The following is a 20,643-nucleotide window of genomic DNA, read 5'->3' as shown; positions in this document are numbered from 1 at the left end:
CAACTTGTGGAATTGGCATGTAAATACAACCCACAAACAACAATACGAGATACGGTGTTATAAATTCTAGGCTGGGCATGGTGGCTCACACCTGTAATCCCATCACTTTGGGAGGCCGAGGTGGGTGGATTGCCTGAGCTCAGGAGTTGGAGACCAGCCTGGGCAACATGATGAAACCCCGTCTCTACTAAAATACAAAAAAATAGCCAGGTGTGGGGGTCTGCGCCTGTAGTCCCAGCTACTCGGGAGGCTGAGGCAGGAGAATTGCTTGAACCGGAAGTCATAGGTTGCAGTAAGTGGAGATTGCACCACTGCACTCCAGCCTGGGTGACAGAGCGAGACTCCGTCTCAGAAAAAAAGTGGGTGATGTAAACACCTATCAGGAATTTTCACAGCACGGCAAAGAGGCTTGTGTTGAGTCCTAAAGGTTGGAGTTTAAATAAGGATGAAGGGCTAGGGCATTCCAGGTGTAGGGAGAGATGAGCAAAGGTTTGGAAATGGGAATGAATTTGTGAGGTTTAAGGGATAATGAGGAACTATCTTGGTGCACGTAGAGGAAAGTAGTGGGGGTTTTGTGTGTGTGTGTGTGTGTGTGCATGCATGCGTGTGCTCATGCCAGCACATGTGTCCTCCAGAGGGCTTTAATGAAAGGCTTAGGAATTTTGACTTTACCCTTTTTGTATAAAGGAGTCATGACTGTTTTTGAATTTAATTCAATAGCAGTTTGTAAAGTGATTTGGAATAGAGAGATTAGATGTAAGTGGGCCATATGGAAAAATTATACATAGTAGTAAACAACCCAGCTGTGTGATAATGAGGTCTAGACTTGGGTAGAGGCAATTGTGATGGAAAAGAGGGCCAAGTTGACCTTTGATAGAATGAAATTGTGATGAATCAGCATGGGATAAGTGCAATCGGAACTTTCTGGTTTAAAAGTTGTTAGATGTAGTGTTGTCAAGTGGATTGAGTTGGTTGATAGCATAGTTAGGTATTCTGTATCCTTACTGATTTTCTCTCTACTTGTCCTATCAATTTCTGAGAAAGGAGTGTTGAAATCTCCAACTGCAATTAAGGGTTTGTCTGTTTCTCTGTTTAGTTCTATCCGTTTTTGTTTCACGTATTTTGAAGCTGTTTTAAAGGTAAATCCACATTTAGGATTATTACACCTTCTTTATCCCTATGTAATATGTCTCTTTATACCTTTCTTGTTCTGAATTCCTCTTTATCTGCTATTAATATGGCCAATCTGGCTTTCTTTTGACTACTATTAGCATGGTTTATCTTTTTTATCCTTTTACTTTTAATCAATCTGTGTCTTCATATTTAATATGGGTTACTGGTAGACACTCTGTAGTTAGGTCTTATATTTTTATCCAATATGACAATCTCTGTTCTTTAATTGGGATATTTAGACCATTTGTATTTAATGTAATTGTTGATATCATTAGAGTTAAATCTACAGTCTTGCTATTTGTTTGCTATCATTTTGTTGTTTTTTTTTGTTTGTTTTTTTTTTTTTTTTTTTTTTTTGAGATGGAGTCTTGCTCTGTCACCCAGGCTGGAGTGCAGTGGAGCAATCTCGGCTCACTGCAAGCTCCGCCTCCGGGGTTCACACCATTCTCCTGCCTCAGCCTCTCCGAGTAGCTGGGACTACAGGCGCCCGCCCATTTTGTTTTTCTTTTCTCCTTTTCTTCTGTCCTTTTTTGTATAAATAAAGTTTTTTTTTAATGATTCCACATTATCTCCCCTGTTGGTTTTTATAGGTTTGTATCTTTTTCTAATGTGGTTTGTATACAGTATAAATCGTTTATCACATTTTTCTGGCAAATTTGCATATATACCATTCTTAAGTATAAGAATTTTAAAACACTATGCTTCTAATCCCTACTCCCATCCTCTGTGCCATTGTTTTCATCCATTTTACTTTTATTATGTTATAAACTCCACAGTATTTTCTTTTCTTTCTTTTTCCTTTTTTTTTTTTTTTTTGAGTTGGAATCTCACTCTATTTCCCAGGCTAGAGTGCAATGGCACGATCTCAGCTCACTGCAACCTCCACCTCCCAGGTTCAAGTGATTCTTCTGCCTCAGCCTCCCAAGTAGCTGGCATTACAGGTGTGCACCATCATGCCTGGCTAATTTTTGTATTTTTAGAAGAGAAGGGGTTTCACTATATTGTTCAGGCTGGTCTCAAACTCCTGACCTTGTGATCTGCCTGCTTTGGCCTCCCAAAGTGCTGGAATTACAGGCGTGAGCCACTGTACCTGGCCACAGTATTTTCTTTGACTATTTTTGCTTTTTGTTGTTGTTGTTTTTTAACCTTTTGAGACAGGTTCTCACTCTCTCACCCAGGCTAGAGTGCAGTGGCACCATCACAGCTCACTGCACCTTCAGTTTCCTAGGCTCAACCAATCCTCCCACCTCAGCCTCATTTGGGTGAATACCAGTGAGTACCACTGCTGGGTCATACAGTAAGAGTATGTTTAGTTTTGTAAGAAACTGCCAAACAACTGTCTTCCAAAGTGGCCGCACCATTTGGATTTCTATCAGCAATGAATGAGAGTTCCTGATGTTCTATATCCTTGTCAGATTTGATATTGTCAGTGTTCTGGATTTTGACCACTCTAGTAAGTGTGTGGTGGTATCTTACTGTTTTAATTTGCATTTTCTAATGACATATGATGTTGAACATTTTTTTCATATGCTTTTTTGTCATCCATTTATCTTCTCTGGAGAGGTGTCTGTTCAGATCTTTTGCCCATTTTTAAATCTGGTTATTTTCTTATTGTTGAGTTCTAAGCCTTCTTTGTATATTCTGGATAACAATTATTTATTGGATCTATCTTTTGTAAATATTTTCTCCCAGCATGTGGCTTGTCTTCTCATTCTCTTGACATTGTCTTTCACAGAGCAGAAGTTTTTAATTTTAATGAAGTCCAACTTTTCAATGATTTATTTCATGGGATCATACCATTGGTGTTTATCCAAAAAGTCATAGCCATATGCAAGGTTAATTAGGTTTTTTCCTATGTTAGTTATCTTTATGAGTTTTATAGTTTTGCATTTGACACTTAGGTCTATGATTTCTGTATTCCTTTTTTTTTATTTTAGAGATGGGATCTTGCAATGTTGAGCTCGAAGTGCTGGGCTCAAATGATCCTTCCCATCAGCCTCCTGAGTAGCTGGTATTACAGGCATGCAACACCATGCCCAGCTATATTACTTTTACTGAGGGGTTTACGTTGCAAGCATAACCCAGTTCTTATCACGCTCCATCTCAACAAACACGTTGTTTGTAGACAGATTTAGATCTTTCCAAGTTCTAGAGAGCAATATGAAAGTCAAACTCAGGAGAGGAAGGGTGACACAGAAAAATAACTGCAGAATTTTGCTAACTTATATAAGCAATACCCTAAGGATATGTATAGAAAAAATGAATTCTGAGAGTGTTAGACCAGGAAGTGTAAGCATAACTCTAAGTCATATTCAATTGTTGATATGAATGCATTAAATGAAGTTGAGATGCAAGAAATCCTCTATTATAATGTATAGGAATAAGTCTAAAGACTTAGAGAAAGGGGAATACTGGAGTGAATTGATCAGATGTGAACCACTCATTCTCCCTGAGATAGGACCCATAAGATACTCCATTCACCATGGCATTGAGAACTACATCAGTGACAGAAACACCAAAGGTGTTGGTCCCAGAATGCTTCCCAGTAAACTTCCTGCATGCTAACCTTCATCTCAAAGTTTCCTTTCCAGGGAACCTGCAACACCTAGAATAACTCAATTTAAGTTATTTGGTTGAACTGTTCAGAAGACTGATGAGTTTTGGGGACTGATAGAATATTATGAGATTAATCAATAGTTGCTATTTCCCCCACGCAATGTAGTCTCATCAAAGAAGCAAATCCATACCACCCCCAGCATCTGATAAGCAGCCATTCATTTAGCAAATTATTCCCTCCTTCCCACACCACTAACATGTAAACCTTTAACAAACTGCTATTCCAATCTGAATGAGCTTTGAATTCCAGACACTTAAATATACTACACTGTACAGAAGACAGTAAAACTCAAAAAGTACATATGATGTGGGAGCTTTCACCACCATCCGTCAACACTCTGATATCTGCAGAGCAAAGAACATGAGCTTTGCTATCAGAATGACTGAGGCTCAAGTCTTGTTTCACTACATTCTCTGTGGCCCTGGGCAAGAAACTCAACAAGCAGAAAGGATCAGAGGCCGTTTGCTTTCACCTGGGGAATACTGTAGTCCACCTCCCTTCTTGCTTCAGGACCACATCCACTCTATGATCCTGCTGTCAGGATCTGCTGTTTGTTTTTATCATCATCTCATAGAACATCATGCTGGTCCACTATATTGATGATACATGACCTGGAGGGCAGGAGGTAGCAGATACTGCAGATACATTAGTAAGATAAAGGAGACAAGGCCAAGCGTCGTGGCTCACACCTGTAATCCCAGCAGTTTGGGAGGCTGAGGCAGGTGAATTGCTTGAGGTCAGGAGTTTGAGACCAGCCTGGCCAACCTGGCAAAATCCCGTCTCTACTAAAAATACAAAAATTAGCCAGGCATGATGGTGCACGGCTGTAATCCCAGCAACTCAGGAGGCTGAGGCACAAGAATTGCTTGAGCTTGGGAAGCAGGGGTTGCAGTGAGCTGAGATCACACCACTGTACTCCAGCCTGGACCACAGACCAAGACTCTGTCTCAAAAACAAAAGATAAAGGAGACAAGGCCAAGCCTGCTGGCTCACACCTGTAATCCCAGGACTTTGAGAGGACTGACTGAGGCAAGGAGTTCAAGACCAGGCTGGGCAACATAGCAAGACCTTGTCCCTACCAAAAAAAAAAAAAAGTAAAAGAGACAAATCCCATGATTTGTGGGGTACATGATATACTGTTGAGAGTAAAAGGCAAGTTCCTGCTTTTTATACTTCCTTCCACGAGAAAGGGATATGGCTTTTTATGGCACACTTTGGATTTTGGAGACATCATGTACTGCACGTAATTTGGATGTGCTTCTCCAAATATGCAGAGGGACCTGAAAGTCAGCCAGAATGAGGTCCAGGGTGAAGAGCCCATCTAGATGGTCCAGATGATGCAAACAGGGCTGAGATCTGGCTCTCATGACCTAACAGATCTAAAGGTGCTTGATATGTCTGTGGCAGATGAGGAAGCTGTGTGATTGTGGAAGTTCTGATGGGGAATATCAGCAGATGCCTCTACAGTTTTGAAGCAAATGCAAGTACTCTTGGGCAAGTAACAGTTCTCTTGAGAAACAGCTCATGGCTTAGGTATTGGCAGAAATTGAACTTCTGACCCCCAAACACCAAGTAACCACAAAACCTGGGTTGCCTCTTATAACTGAGTGTTAGTCTTACCTCTAACACCAGGAGGTTGGAAGTGCTCAGATGAACTCTGTCATGAAGTGTAAGTACAGAACTGGTCTTGGGATGCCAAAATGCACAAATAAGCACGAGAATAGCTGACTCAGCTCCCGTTTGCCTAGATGTGGGGAGTTTCTGACTATAAAGAAAAAAATATGAGAAAGATTTACAGATTGCTCTGAATCCAGATGTGGACAGCTGTGGCACTACAGCTCAATCCAGATGTAGTCTTGAGGAACAGTGGAGAAGAAAAGGCCTCCGAGCATAAAAATCTTCAAGTATGATAATTTTCCCACTTTTCCTAATAGGAGAGATGGCCTGAGGCATAATCACGGGCAGGGGTAAATATGTGGCGACATGGCCAGGACTTGGAAAAAACGAGTTGATGAGAAGAAATATTAGGGAAAAGCATATAGATAAAATTCTTAGAATGAGACTAGTATATCTGAAATTTGGGGTTTTATGTGAATGTTTCTCAAAACACTTCTACTAGCGAGGAAGCTCTTACTTTATCACCTGAGCACCATATGGTTAGCCTCCTTCCCCAGCTACTCGAATGCTTGCTCAATGGGCTCATAAACAATGTGGCTGTGGTGCCTAGGATGGCCTTATAAGCATGGATTTCCCTTACCAAGGATGACCTGGATACCACCACTACAAAATACCATACACTAGTCCCCCTTTATCCACAGAGGATAGTTCCAAGACCCCCACTAGATGCCTGAAACCACGGATAGTACCAGACCCTACATATAACTATGTTTTTCCTATACATACAAACCTATGATAAAGTTTAATTTGTAAATGAGGCACAGTAAGAGCTGAACAATAACCAGTAATAAAATAGAACAATTATAACAACATGACAGCATCACTACTTTTGCACTTTGTGGCCATTACAAACTAAAGTAAGGGTTACAGGAACACAACAGTATTGCTTTCACGCTACAATGGATCTGATAGCCAGGATGGCTATTAAGTGACTATCAGGCAGGTTATGCACATAGCACTGATACACTAGACAAAGAGATCATTCATGTCCCAGGATGGACGAGGTGGGACAGTGCTACATTTCATCATGTTGCTCAGAATGGCATGCAATTTAAAATCTATGAATTGTTTACTTCTGGAATTTTCCATCTCATATTTTTGGACCACTGTTGATTGTAAGTAAGTGAAATCATGGAAAGCGAAACTGTGGATAAGGAGAAATAGCATGTAGGTATACCTTGTTTTATTGAGTTTCACTTTATTGTGCTTCGCAGATACTGTGAATGGCACCAACAGGCTTGCTCAACACAGGATTAACACAAACCTTCGATTTTTATAAACATCATGTGCTTGCTTTGTGTCTGTCACATTTTGGTAATTCTCACATTATTTCAATTTTTTTTTTTTAAATAGGGTCTTGCTCTGTCATCCAGGCTAGAGTGCAGTGGCACAGTCACAGCTCACTGCAGCCTTGACTTTCTGGGCTCAAGTGATCCTCCCTCTCAGCCTTCTGAGTAGCTAGGACTACAGACACATGCCACCATGCCCGGATAATATTTTTAAAAAAATTGTTGTAGTGATGGGATCTCACTATGTTGCCCAGGCGGGTCTTGAACTCCTGGCCTCAAGCTATCCTCTCACTTTGGCCTCCCAAAGTGCCAGCCTTTTTCATTATTATTATATCTGTTACAAGATCTGTGGTCAGTGATCTCTGATGTTACTATTGAAAGTGTCCTGGTGCACCATGAATGGTGACCATATAAGATAGTGGACTTAATGTTATGTATGCTCTGACTGCTCACTGACCCCCATCCTCCATCTCTCCCCTCAGCCTCCCTACTTCCTGAGACACAGCAATATTGAAATTAGGCCAATTAATACCCTTAAAAATGCCTCTACGTGTTCAAGTAAGTGGAAGAGGCACATGTCTCTCACTCTAAATCAAAAGCTAGAAATGATTAAGCTTAGTGAGGAAGGCATGTTGAAAGATGAGACAGGCTGAAAGCTAGGCTTGCACCAACACTTAGCCACACTGTGAATGCAAACATGCTATTTTAGTGAACACATGAATGGTAAGAAACTGAAACAGGCTTATTACTGATATAGAGAAAGTTTGAATGGTCTGGACAGATAATCAAACCAGCCACAACATCCCTTAAACCAAAGCCTAATTTAGAGCAAGATCCTAGCTCTCTTCAATTCTAGGAAGGCTGAGGGAGGTGAAGAAGCTGCAGAAGGAAGGTTTGAAGCTAGGAGAGGTTGGTTTATGAGGTTTAAGGAAAGAAGTCATCTGCATAACATAAAATTACAAGGCGAAGCAGCAAGTGCTGATGGAGAAGCTGCAGCCAGTGATCCAGAAGATCTAGCTAAGATGATTGATAAAGGTGGCTACACTACACAACAGATTTTCAGTGTGGATGAAGCAGCCTTCTGTTGGAAGAAGATGCCATCTAGGACTTTTTTTGTTTTTTTGTTTTTTTTTTTGAGATGGAATTTTGCTCTTGTTGCCCAGACTGGAGTGCAATGGTGTGATCTTGGCTCACTGCAACCTCCACCTCCTGGATTCAAGCGAGTCTCCTGCCTCAGCCTCCCAGGTAGCTGGGATTACAGGTGCCCACCACCACACCTGGCTAGTCTTGTATTTTTAGTAGAGATAGGGTTTCACAATGTTGGTCAGGCTGGTCTCGAACTCCTGACCTCAGGTGACCACCCACCTTGGCCTCCCAAAGGGCTGGGATTACAGGTGTGAGTCACCAGGCCCAGCCTCACCTAGAACTTTCATAGCTAGAGAAGAGAAGTCAGTATCTGGCTTCAAAGCTTCAAAAGATAGGCTGACTTTCTTGTTAGAGGCTAATGTAGCTGATGATTTTTTTTTTTTTTTTTTGAGACGGAGTCTTGCTCTGTCACCCAGGCTGGAGTGTAGTGGTGCAATCTCGGCTCACTGCAAGCTCCACCTCCCGGGTTCACGCCATTCTCCTGCCTCAGCCTCTCTGAGTAGCTGGGACTACAGGCGCCCACCACCACGCCCGACTAATTTTTTTTGTATTTTTAGTAAAGACGGGGTTTCACCGTGGTCTCGATCTCCTGACCTTGTGATCCGCCCGCCTCAGCCTCCCAAAGTGCTGGGATTACAAGCGTGAGCCACTGCGCCCGGCCTAGCTGATGATTTTAAGTTAAAGCCAGCAATCATTTACCATTCCAAAAATTCTAAGGCCCTTCAGAATTATGGTAAGTCTACTCTGCCTGTGCTTTATAAGTGGAATAACAAAGCTTGGATGACAGCATATCTGTCTACAGAATGCTTTACTCACTATTTTAAGCCCACTGTTGAGACCTACTTTTCAGAAAAAAAAAAAAAAAAAGATTCTTTTCAAAATATTATTACTTAGGCGGGCATGGTGGCTCACACCTGTAATCCCAGCACTTTGGGAGGCCGAGGCAAGAGGATTGCTTGAGCCCAGGAGTTTGAAACCAGATTAGGCAACAGAACCAGACCCTCTCTCTTATTTTAAAAAGTAAAATAAATAAATAAATAAAAGAATAAAAATAGGCCAGGCGCAGTGGCTCATGCCTGTAATCCTAGCACTTTGGAAGGCCAAGGTGGGCGGATCACGAGGTCAAGAGATCGAGACCATCCTGGCTAACATGGTGAAACCCCGTCTCTACTAAAAATACAAAAATTAGCCGGGCGTGGTGGAACATGCCTGTAGTCCCAGCTACTTGGGAGGTTGGGGCAGGAGAATCGCTTGAACCCTGGAGGTGGAGGTTGCAGTGAGCCGAGATCGCGCCACTGCACTCCAGCCGGGAGACACGGTGAGACTCCATCTCAAAATATATATATATATATATATATATAAAATAATAAAAATTAAAAAAGTAAAAAAATAAATAAATCCCCCAAAAAACAAAATATTACTACTCATTGACAATGCACCTGGTCACCCAAGAACTCAGATGGAGGTGTTCAAGGAGATCCATGTTGTTTTCATGCCTATCATGCCTACTAACACAATATTCATTCTGCAGCCTATGATCAATGAGTAAGTTTGATTTCCAAGTCTTACTATTTAAGAATTACATCTCACAAGGCTATAGCTGCCATGGATAGTAAATCCTCTGATGTATCTGGACAAAATAAATTGAAAACCTGGAAAGAATTCACCATTCTAGATGCCACTGAGAACATTCATGATCATGGGAGAAGGTAAAAATATCAACATTAGCAGGAGTTTGGAAGAAGTTGATTCTAACCCTCATGAATGGCTTTGAGGGATTCAAGACTTCAGTGGAGGAAATTACTGCAGATGTGGCAGAAATAGCAAGAGAAGTAGAATTAGAAGTGGAGCCTGAAGATGGAACTGAATTGCCGCAATGTCATGATAAAACTTGAATGGATGATAGCACTCTGCTTCTCATAAATCAGCAAAGAAAGTGGTTTCTTTTTTTTTTTCTTTGATGGACTCTCGCTCTGTCGCCCAGGCTGGAGTGCAGTGGTGCGATCTCAGCTCACTGCAACCTCTGCCTCCCAGGTTCAAGCAATTCTCCTGCCTCAGCCTCCCAAGTAGCTGGGACTACAGGCGCCCACCATCACGCCCGGCTAATTTTTTGTATTTTTAGCAGAGACGGGGTTTCTCCATGTTGGCCAGGCTGGTCTCGAACTCCTGACCGCAAGTGATCCACCCACGTGTGCCTCCCAAAGTGCTAGGATTACAGGCATGAGCCACCGCGCCCAGCGTTCCTTTCTTGAGTTGAGATCTAATCGTGGTGAAGTTGCTGTAAATACTGTTGAAATAACAAAGTGTTTATCATATTACATAAACGTAGTTGATAAAGCAGTGGTAAGCTTTGAGAGGATTGACTCCAGTTTTGAAAGTTCCACTGTGGGTAAAATGCTGCCAAACAGCATCGCATGCTACATTGAAATCTTTCATGAAAGGAATAGTTTCAGCAATCTTCACTGTTGTCTTAGTTTAAGAAACTGCCGGCCAGGCACGGTGGCTCATGCCTGTAATCCCAGTACTTTGGGAGGCTGAGGCAAGTGGATCATGAGGTCAGGAGATCGAGACCATCCTGGCTAACACAGTGAAACCCCGTCTCTACTAAAAATACAAAAAAAAAAAAAAAAAAAAAAAAAAATTAGCTGGGCTTGGTGGCGGACGCCTGTAATTCCAGCTACTTGGGAGGCTGAGGCAGAAGAATGGTGTGAACCCGGGAGGCAGAGCTTGCAGTGAGCAGAGATTGCGCCACTGCACTCCAGCCTGGGAACAGAGTGAGACTCCGTCTCAAAAAAAAAAAAAAAGACATTGCCACAGCTGCCCCAGCCATAAGCAACCACCACCCCAATTAGTCAGCATCTATCAACAGTGAGGCAAGACCCTCCATCAACAAGAAGATGGTGACTTGCTAAAAGCGCAGATGATTGTTGGCATTTTTTAGCAACATTTTTAAAATTAAGCTAGTTATATATTTTTTAGACAATGTGCAATGCTGTTGCCCACTTAATAGGCTACAGTATAGTGTAAACATAAGTTTTGTAAGCACTGGGAAACCATTCACATGACTCGCTTTATTGCAGGGTCTGGAACTAAACCTACAGTATCTCTGGGGTGTGCCTGTATTTGGCAGTGGCAGCAACCAACCAAAGCCTTCTCTGTGTATATGAATCCAGAGGCATCAGACAGCCATCTGGTGACAGGTTGATCATGTCATGGAGGGGACAGAGATTTATTCTTGCTGTGACATGTTTGGGATTTGAATTTGCCTTTTCTACAAAGCCTCTGCCTGCAACACCACACATGGATATAACGAGTGTCATATGTATTTTCATGTTATCCCCACAAGATTGCTTCTAGCCAAGGAACTCATTTTACAGCAAAAGAAGGTAATGAGGTGGTGGCTCACACCTGTAATCCTAGCACTTTGGGAGGCCATGGTGGGCAGATCACCTGAGGTCAGGAGTTCGAGACCAGCCTGGCCAACATGGCGAAACCCCATCTATACTAAAAATACAAAAATTAGCCAGGTGTGGTGGTGGGTGCCTGTAGTCTCAGCTACTCGGGAGGCTGAGGCATGAGAACTGCTTGAACCTGGGAGGTGGAGGTTGCAGTGAACTGAAATCACGCCACTGCACTGCACTTCAGCCCAGGCGACAGAGCAAGACTCAGTCTCAAAAAAAATAAAAATAAAAAAAAAAACAAGACAAACGACTGATATACATGTAATTCACTGGCCTCATAGAATAGTAGCATGGACTTTTAAGGCTGCTATTTACTATGAGGGTAAACATAATTACAGGCTACCTAGGACACTTTCGGTATATACCTGCTGCTTGGGTGTAAATGTTAATAAAGCTTTATTTTACTTGCAGAAGTGCTCTGGTGTGGGTGATTATATTATAAAGCTGTAAAGCTAGCAGGAAAGGTTATCTGTGAGGTTGGGGAATTCTCTTTGGATGAAGTAAATACTCTTGTCGGTGAGTAAGATTTGGAGGTGTTTCTCCCACAGCCAGAATACGGGAATCTAAGAACCAAAGTGATGGAACTGGGAGTGGAATTTCATGATTTCACTTATGGCCCCGGGAATGTACAGATTGCTAAGAGCTCAGATTCCTTAGGAATGAAAATTGACAGCCTGGCCAACATGGCGAAACCCTGTCTCTACTAGAAACACAAAAATTAGCCAGGCGTGGTGGCACATGTCTGTAATCCCAGCTACACGGGAGGCTGAGGCAGGAGAATCTCTTGAACCCAGGAGGCGGAGGTTGCAGTGAGCTGAGATTGCGCCACTGCACTCCAGCCTGGGTGACAGAGTGAAACCCTGTCTCAAAAAAAAAAAAAAAAAAAAAAAAAAAAAAAGAAAAGGTTATTCTGATAGGAAATAAACCTGAAATGCTGGCTAAAGACACAGTGAATATAGGTTAGAAAATGGAGAAAACAAAAAATACTAACTATAGCTTATGACCACATATAGATACTAGGAATATACTATCGGTACTTATTTTCTACCTAGCTGTCATCTGTTTGAACTGATCTTTCTTTCTCCCATTTCCCCTCCTCTTTTATGTAAGGTGTGTTGGTAGTGGCAAACTCTGCCACCATAAAGGCCACAGGGTACAGAATAGGAAGGCAGGATCGTGACAAAATTAGAGGAGGCCTGGGTATCATTCAGACTTTGGACTTGGAGATAGATGCGATAAACTGTGAGACTTCAGTTTGTTCTCTTTTGGGGGCTAATAAGTACATTTGTGATTATTTATGGTTAATGACACTGTGGTAGGTGGAGGTATTTGGAAGTTGAACTTTTTGGAGAAGTAAATGATGAGGTGGACTGTAGTGGACATTTGTTCTTTCAGTTGACTAGTTTTCTTTTCGTGAATGTAGTCTCTTGTTTAATCTGTATTGAGTTTTTAGTTAAGCTGATTATATTTTTCGTTTTTAGAAATTTTCTCTGTTTCTTTCCAGGTCTTCTGGACAGTTTGGATAGTTTCTTGTTCTTTCATCACACTTTCAGAGCTCTCTTATAAATACATTTCAGCATTTAAGCTAAGATATTTTGTATTCTGTATCTAATAAACCCAATATTGGAAGCCTTTGTAGGTTGGTTTTGTGGATTGTTGCTTCTGTTGACCCTTGTTCATGGTTTCTTCTTTTCTTATGTTTTGTTGGTTGGCGCTTTTCCTTTGGGAATTTTCTGAGGCTTGAGCTTAAAGCACAATCCTCCAGAGGGGATATACATTTGCTTCTGCTGAGCATATTGGAGGCACTCATAAGCTGGGGCCGTTTTAAATTTTTGGCCGGATTATTCTTCTTTTTGGACAGTCAACTAATATGAAATCCAGCCTCAAATCTATTGAGTATAGATTTGTAGTTAAAACTGTTAGGAAATATATATATATATATTTTAACCTGGAGCCAACATGGATTCAGGCGCGCATCCTTGCCATCTTCCCTAAGGATTTTGCCCTTCAAAGCCTTGGGTTCTCTGATGTAATCTCTATCTCTGCTAGGGCTTTACACTTGTCCTCCTTTCTCCCACATGTTGCCTTGTGATCCAGGTCACCAGGGATATACAGATAACCCTGGGGGGATAGAGTGTCTTTAGAGAACTCCAATAGGATGTAATGCATTTGCACTTTTTTGGAATTTCTGGCCTACAAATAATTCCCTTAGTTTCCCATCAATGTGGCCATGCATTTAAAAGGTGTATGCGTGTTAAATGTACTGTACAGGAAAGGTTTCCCCTGAACACTAAATCTGTCATATTGCAAGAAATAGAATTCTATTTATATTTTTTAGTTTCTCGCCTGCATTGTAGCCTATAAAATGATGTTCTTTCACTTGTTAAAATTTTATTTTTGGTTCACCATAAGATTATTGTAACTTACAGTGTTTCCCTAGGCACTGAAGAGAATGTGTGTGCTCTGTAGGTATTGTAAGATACGGCAGATTCTCCCCACTACCACTCAGTGTGCTTCTATTCTGAAGTGAATGAGAGATGGGAAACTGGAATCTTCCCTTTTCGTAGTCGGTCTTAGTTCTGCTGAGCCTTTCACATGTGAACATCTTACACAACAAATATGATTGTAGTGTTAAAAGAGAAATAGCACCCATTTTTGCTACCACATGGCTTAAAATGTGGATCAAGTATGTCAACTGCGACAAAACGAAAGCAACAGCGATCTGTTGAAATGTTGGTGGAACTACTGGCTCTACTGGACTCAATGAGAGATGCTATTTCAGTTTCTAGCATGACACCTTTTATGAGAAATCAAAAGGAATTTCGGCCACATACAATATTATCCTTACAAACTGACTTTAGGTCCTAATTCCTAGATAAGCCAAGACTCCACTTTACTTATCTCTCGACTTAGGTTAATTAATAATTTTATTCACATTCTCCACTTGCTTATCTATTTTATGACTACTTGATCTATCAGATTCTGAGAAAGATATATTAAAGCCTCCTAATAAAATTGTGTTTTTGTCATATTCTTACCCTGTTTCTAATAGTTTTAGTCTCATGTATTTGGCTTTTTGTTGGGTGCATAAAATTCATGAATATTTTATCTTCCTTATGGATTATACCTCATATCACTATAAAATACCGTTTTTTTAGTCCCATTTAATGTGTCCTATTGTCAGTGCACCTGTAGGCATCCTCTTACCTTCAAACTTTCTAGATGAGAATTAGGCATAATACTTGTTCCCCCATCCCCAAACCAGGAGGCCCCTGTTAGTTTCCCTGAGTGGTTTTCTGAAGCCCCCTCTTACTTGTGGGGAAGCATTCCTGTCCCCGTGGCATTCGGAAAAGTCTCTTGGAAGAAATCCTCTCCATTAGCCTTTCTTATGAACTCCCAGCCTTCTTTCAAAGCTGCCTTTGAATAGCTTAGAGGCTAATCGTGGAAAAAAACCAGTTTTGAAACACCCTCTTTTCAAATCCTGCATTGATAATCATGATTTTAGAACATGTTTGGGACCTCTCTGTTAGTGACAGTCACCTTTAAATATCCTGTTTTACTGCGTCTTTAAAAATTAACTTTCTATTTTTGTCTTCATTTTTCTTTGATTTGAAGAACTCACTGCTCTGTCCCTTCCTCATCACCCCGAATTCCTTAATAGTGGGTGTCCCCCAAAGCCCTTCCATTCTCTATTTATAATCAGTCAGCGAACTTATGTATGCTCCTGGAATCCCCATAGAAGGTACCCACATCCGTACAGTTAACTTTTTATCATCAGCTCTTCCTTTCCACTCCAGGCCCAGATTAGAGTTCTTAACTGTTTATAGGACATCTTCACTTAGATGTCTTAGTGTCCCCTCAAATTCAAAGTCAGAACTCTTATCTCAATACCTCACCCAAAGAAAAACCACCCCATTACCTATTGAGGTCAAAGGAAATACCATTATTTTAATCACCTGGTCTAGAAAACATGAAACTATATCGATTCCTTCTTCACTTGCCATGTTAGATTGATATAATCTCTCGTCATTCGACTCTTTTTTCCCTTCTTTCCATTCTTACTGCCACTAGGCCTTCCTTTGACCTCTTTCCTTGTTAACGTCACTCTTCTCCATTATCCATGTAGAGTTTATTTTTATTTTATTTTTTTGAGAGGGAGTTTCGCTCTTGTTGCCCAGCCTGGAGTGCAATGGCGCAATCTCAGCTCACTGCAACCTCTGGCTCCCGGGCTCAAGCGATTCTCCTGCCTCAGCCTTCCGAGTAGCTGGGATTGCAGGCATGCCGCCACCACGCCCAACTAATTTTGTATTTTAGTAGAGATAGAGTTTCTCCATGTTGGTCAAGCTGGTCTCGAACTCCCAACCTCAGGTGATCCTCCCGCCTCGGCCTCTCAAAGTGCTGATATTACAGATGTGAGCCACTGTGCCTGACCTATTTTTCTTCTGTACCATTCTGCTATTTTCAGGTCAATTTCCCTAGAACTATGCTTTCATCACACTGCTTTCCTAGTGAAGACACTAATGAAGGTCTCTAGGACATGGGCTGAAATTTACTTAAACATTATGAAGTGCTGTAAGTCTGTCTCCCTCCTTTGTTTTCTGCCTTCCCCATTCAGGGCACTTTCTGCCTTCCTTTGCAACTCCACAAGCCGCAGACAACATGCTAACCTTTTGCTAACATTTAGCTCCATCCCATTACCAGTGTGATTTCTTTCACTGGAAGTGTCTGTCCCTGTCTTCTGGCAATGTAAATTCTACTGATGTTCTGTGTTTTCCAGAAAGTTTTCTTTTACTGCTCAAAATAGCATTAATCTTTCCCATCTGTGACTTACTGTTGTGCCTGTCAATAATGCAAATAATTATATTTAAGAAATATCTCCTGTATTTTGCTCTGATTTAACTTTTCTTGGCTTTTATGTGCACCTCTCCCCCCAACTCCTCCTTCTCTAGGCAGCTTAATTGTGAATACCTTGAAGGATGAGACTGTGCTTATATTTGGATCTTTTATGGCAACTGAACCCAGGAAAGTCCTCAGAATGTAACTGTAAATTGATTAATTTAATTAACACTTAAAATAAAATCTTCTACCCACATAGAATGTTTCATGTGATTGCTACAAAATGAAAAAGCAAATATGTAAATAACAAGAATAACAATGATTGAATGTATAGGATGCATCAAATTAAAAAAATAAAGATTTCATTTTGAAGAACTAATGCTAACACTATTACAGTAACATATATATTCACCTATAGTTTGGATCCAGGATCTTCACACGAAATACATACATTCCAGAATGGCCCATGGGCCAAAATATGTGGTTACCATTAGAACTGTTGATAATCTCGTATGGTTGATTTAAGTCTCCTGGTTTTCCAATAGCATAAGAAAAACAGGGTTTATAGTTCTGAACAAGAAACAAAGACAAAAATTTTAAGGTCATTTTATGACTTTGATAAGCAAAATTATAGTCTCATTTATCTTGAAAAATTATTTAGAGATGTAATGGCTATTCCCTTCTATTTTACCACTGCAGTGCTCTATATAGCACTTTAAGAGCGATACTGGGTTAAAATTTGATAAAAAGTGAACCTTAGTGAAAGCAAATGTTGTATTTATAAACAATTAGAGTATTGAGAATATGTAAGCATATTATTTTCCTAAATCAACAAAATACAAAATGTTCCAAAGATGCTTAATTGGGGACAGAAACAGTTTTGACCATAAGGTACAGACACAACAGTCAAGGTGGTACATCCTTGGGTTTTTATCTTCCCCTAGGATCTTCATTTAGCTCCATTGCCATTACCATGTCTTTCTGTGGGTCTCAAGATACAAACTCTCTCCTGCCTGCCTTTTTAAAAACACAGATGAAACAAGCCTGTATTTTTAAAAGTTACTCTGTTAAAACAAATACAATGAAAGAAAATGATTATTAAAACTTGCAGATACCTGATCCTACTATTACATGGCATTGGTTCTGGGTCTTTTTAGATCCTGTATGTTTTCACACCCTACTTAAAGGACTCTTCCTCTACCATTCTTGTTCTCTGAAAGCTTCTCATTTGAAGGAAACAGGAAGCCCTGTAAGGCAATTACTTTGGATGTGTCTGAGCTTTTGTCTATCAACATCCTTCAAGGTTACTATGGTTTGAATGCATCCCTCAAAGTTCATGTGTTGGAAACTTGATCCCAAAAGTTGAGATGGGAAGTGAGGTCTAATTGGTCCCACCAGGGGTTTGGATCACAGGGGCACTACCTTCATCAATGAGATAATGCCATTATCATGGAGTGGGTTCCTTATAAAACATGAGTTCAGCCCCCTTTGCCTGCCCTCTCACTTGCCCTCACCCTCTCTCTCCTTTTGCCTTCTGCCTTCTGGTGATGCAGCAGGAAGGTCCTCACCAGATGCCACCTCCTTGATCTTGGACTTCCCACCCTCCAGAATCATGAACCAATAAGTTTCTATTTATTATAGATTACCCAGCCTCTGGCATTCTGTTATAGCAGCACAAAATGTACTCAGACAATGGTATTTTCCTTTTTTCTACGTATTTTGAAATATTCCTCCTTCATGAACAACTTCCCAGTCAATAGAGCTTTGCAGTCAATCAGCTCTTGCACAGTCTCAAAGAGACTTCCTCATGGCAACTCTATGGACAAAAATGTTATCATGATTAGATGGCAATAACGATAAGCTCTAGAGGGAAGCTTATTGCTTACTGCTGTATCCTCAGTCTGGCACACAGTAGTCAAGATACATTTGTTGAATTAATGTGTGTTTTGTTTTGTTTTGTCTTTAGGGATGGAGTCTCGCTCTGGCACCCCGGCTGGAGTTCAGTGGCATGATCACAGCTCACTGAAGCTTCGGTCTCCCAGGCTCAAGCAATCTTCCTGCCTCAGCCTCCCTAGAAGCTGGGACTTTAGGCATGTGCCACCATGCCTGGCTAATTTTCTACTTTTTTTTTTTTTTTTAGGAGATGGGAGTCTCACTATGTTGCCCAGATTTCTCTTAAACTTCTGGACTTAAGCAATCCTCCCACCTCAGCCTCCCAAAGTGCTGGGATTACAGGTATGAGCCACAATACTTGGCCTGAAATTCTTGAAAACTGTTTTATTCAGATGCGTGGTACAGTTCTGATTATGCCTGCCGTTACTTACCTGGATATCATGAAATGTGAGGATACAGACATATCCTACATACTATTACTTCCATTCCAATAACCAATTACAGTCATGTACTGCATAGCAATGTTTTGGTCACTGACAGAACACATATACAATAGTGGTCCCATAAGATTACAGTGGAGCTGAAAAATTCCTATTGCACAAATACTTACCATTTCCTTACGTTATTCAGTATAGTAACATGCTGTGCGTGTTTGTGACCTGGGAGCAATAGGCTCTATCATATCGCCTAGTTATCTAGTAGGCTACACTGCCTACGTTTGTGTAAGTGCACTCTAGGATGTTTGCATAATGACAAAATTGCCTAACAAAGCATTTCTCAGAACATATTCCCATTGTTAAGTGATGTATGACTGTATTCTTCATTTATTCTAGGAGATGAAATAGTCATCAAGGTCTGCAGCTAATTTAACAGTATAACTTTAATTAAAGAATTCCAGTAGCACCTGTTCCTGAGAGCAATGTTTGTGGATATTTGTCTTTTGTTTTTTAATTTGGTCTGCCCAGAGTCCATTGTCATTTTTAATAGAATGCTGATTCCTCTTGGATATCATCAGAGTGGGGGTAATTCCAAATCCCCAAGCTCACAGGCACAGATTCTTTTGCTCCCAACCCCAGGACATGGTTGGGGTGGTGGCAGGGCAGCTCTACCAATCTCCCAGGAATATGAATTAACAATGAGGGCTGCAACAATGAGAGGAATGTTTAGAGGTCGTTCATCAGAGTGCCAGTGCCCCAGCCAGGTTGAAGGACAATTGTTTGGAGTAATAAAATTTTAGGTTAAAATGCATTCCAGATAAAAATGTAACATGTTACATAACTGAATTCAGAGTCATATGTGTAGGCCATCAAGATGATGAGGAGTTTTACATGCATATATTACATGGTAAAAACGAAAATAAAAAAATTAATTTTAAAAATAAGAAAAAAGATTAGGAGGAGAAGGTTGCTTAACATTTGTATTCTGGTAGCCACAGGTATGAGTGGAGCTTTCCAAAAACCCAGTCTGACTAAATGGAGCAGAAGGCCCACTTGATACTGAGCTGTGTGTGCGCCCCTGGCTGGTTGCCTTGGCTGTGGGTTCCCTCCTCACGTTAATGATGCTGTGACGTGAAAGAGCAGAGGAAGTGAATAGTAACCAGGGACAGAGAACACATGTGTTCCCGCTCGACTTTGACAGACCTCTGGGAAAACTTTGGAAGATATTTGTATAAAAAGCAAAGCAGGAGATCCCCAGATGGACAGGGTTTTGTTGTGTATAGAGTTGTAGGGACCTGTACTGTCGAGGAACTTTTGGAGAAAACAGGCTTGTCATACATAGATCCTCTGGCTTCAGTTAGAGTCACTGTCAAGAATCTAAATGTGTTGTGTGCCCATGTTGTCATACCTGCCCTGTCCATGGCAGTCTTTCCGGGAAGGAAACTGCAAGGAAGAGACTCAACAGCTTGACTCACGTGCAGGGTGGTGCCAGCTGCAGAAGCTCTAGGAACACAGCTTGAGCAACCTGTGCTGAGCTGAGGAGGCCTTCCCTGTGTGTTAGTTTGTTTTCTGTTGCTTATAACAGAACACCTGAAATGGAGTAATTTATAAGGAAAAGGAATTCATTCCTTTCCAAGGAGGCTGAGAAGTCCAAGGTCGAAGGGTTGCATCTGGTGAGGGCCATCTTCCTGGTGGGGACTCTGCAGAGTCCCAAAGTGTCACAGGACATCACATGGCAAGGGGGCAGAGCACGATAGCTCAGGTCTGTCTTCCTGTTGTGATAAAGCTGCCGGTCCCACTCCCATGAAACCCACGAATCCATTATCCCGTTAATTCATTAATCTATGAATGGATTAGTCCACATATGGGGGCTCTGCCTTCATGATCCAATCACCTCTTAAAGGCTCCCCCTCTCAATGCTGCCGTACTGGAGTTGGAATTTTAACATGAGTTTTGGAAGGGACAGAAATTCAAAACATACTACCAGAACTGACTAATCATCCAGGGAAGGATTTTTGAAGGATTCTTGTATACAGGCTACTGCATCCTTAGTTTGATAAAAGGCCAGGTTCAGGAGTAGGAACTTAGGAACAGAAGCCTCAATGGACACAGAT

General features: G+C 41.2%; 1 protein-coding gene across 10 annotated transcripts in view; it reads right to left on the bottom strand.

The window, feature by feature from the left end:
* CATSPERE (catsper channel auxiliary subunit epsilon) overlaps positions 1-20,643 on the bottom strand; it is a 170,328-nt gene that overhangs the window by 6,020 nt on the left and 143,665 nt on the right. For 9 of the 10 annotated variants that reach the window (XM_055233566.1, XM_055233562.1, XM_055233560.2 and 6 more), the window contains one exon: positions 16,612-16,769. In XM_055233566.1, coding sequence (XP_055089541.1) covers positions 16,612-16,769 — 158 coding nt within the window. Of the gene's footprint in view, positions 1-16,611; positions 16,770-17,785; positions 18,016-20,643 lie in introns of those variants that run through there. The other variant, XM_063613480.1, reaches the window with a different exon arrangement.

The sequence above is a fragment of the Symphalangus syndactylus genome, chromosome 19 (assembly GCF_028878055.3).
Source record: "Symphalangus syndactylus isolate Jambi chromosome 19, NHGRI_mSymSyn1-v2.1_pri, whole genome shotgun sequence".
Lineage (NCBI taxonomy): Eukaryota > Metazoa > Chordata > Mammalia > Primates > Hylobatidae > Symphalangus > Symphalangus syndactylus.
The sequence above is the reverse complement of the archived record's forward strand: the minus strand, read 5'-3'. Positions and strand labels throughout refer to the sequence as shown.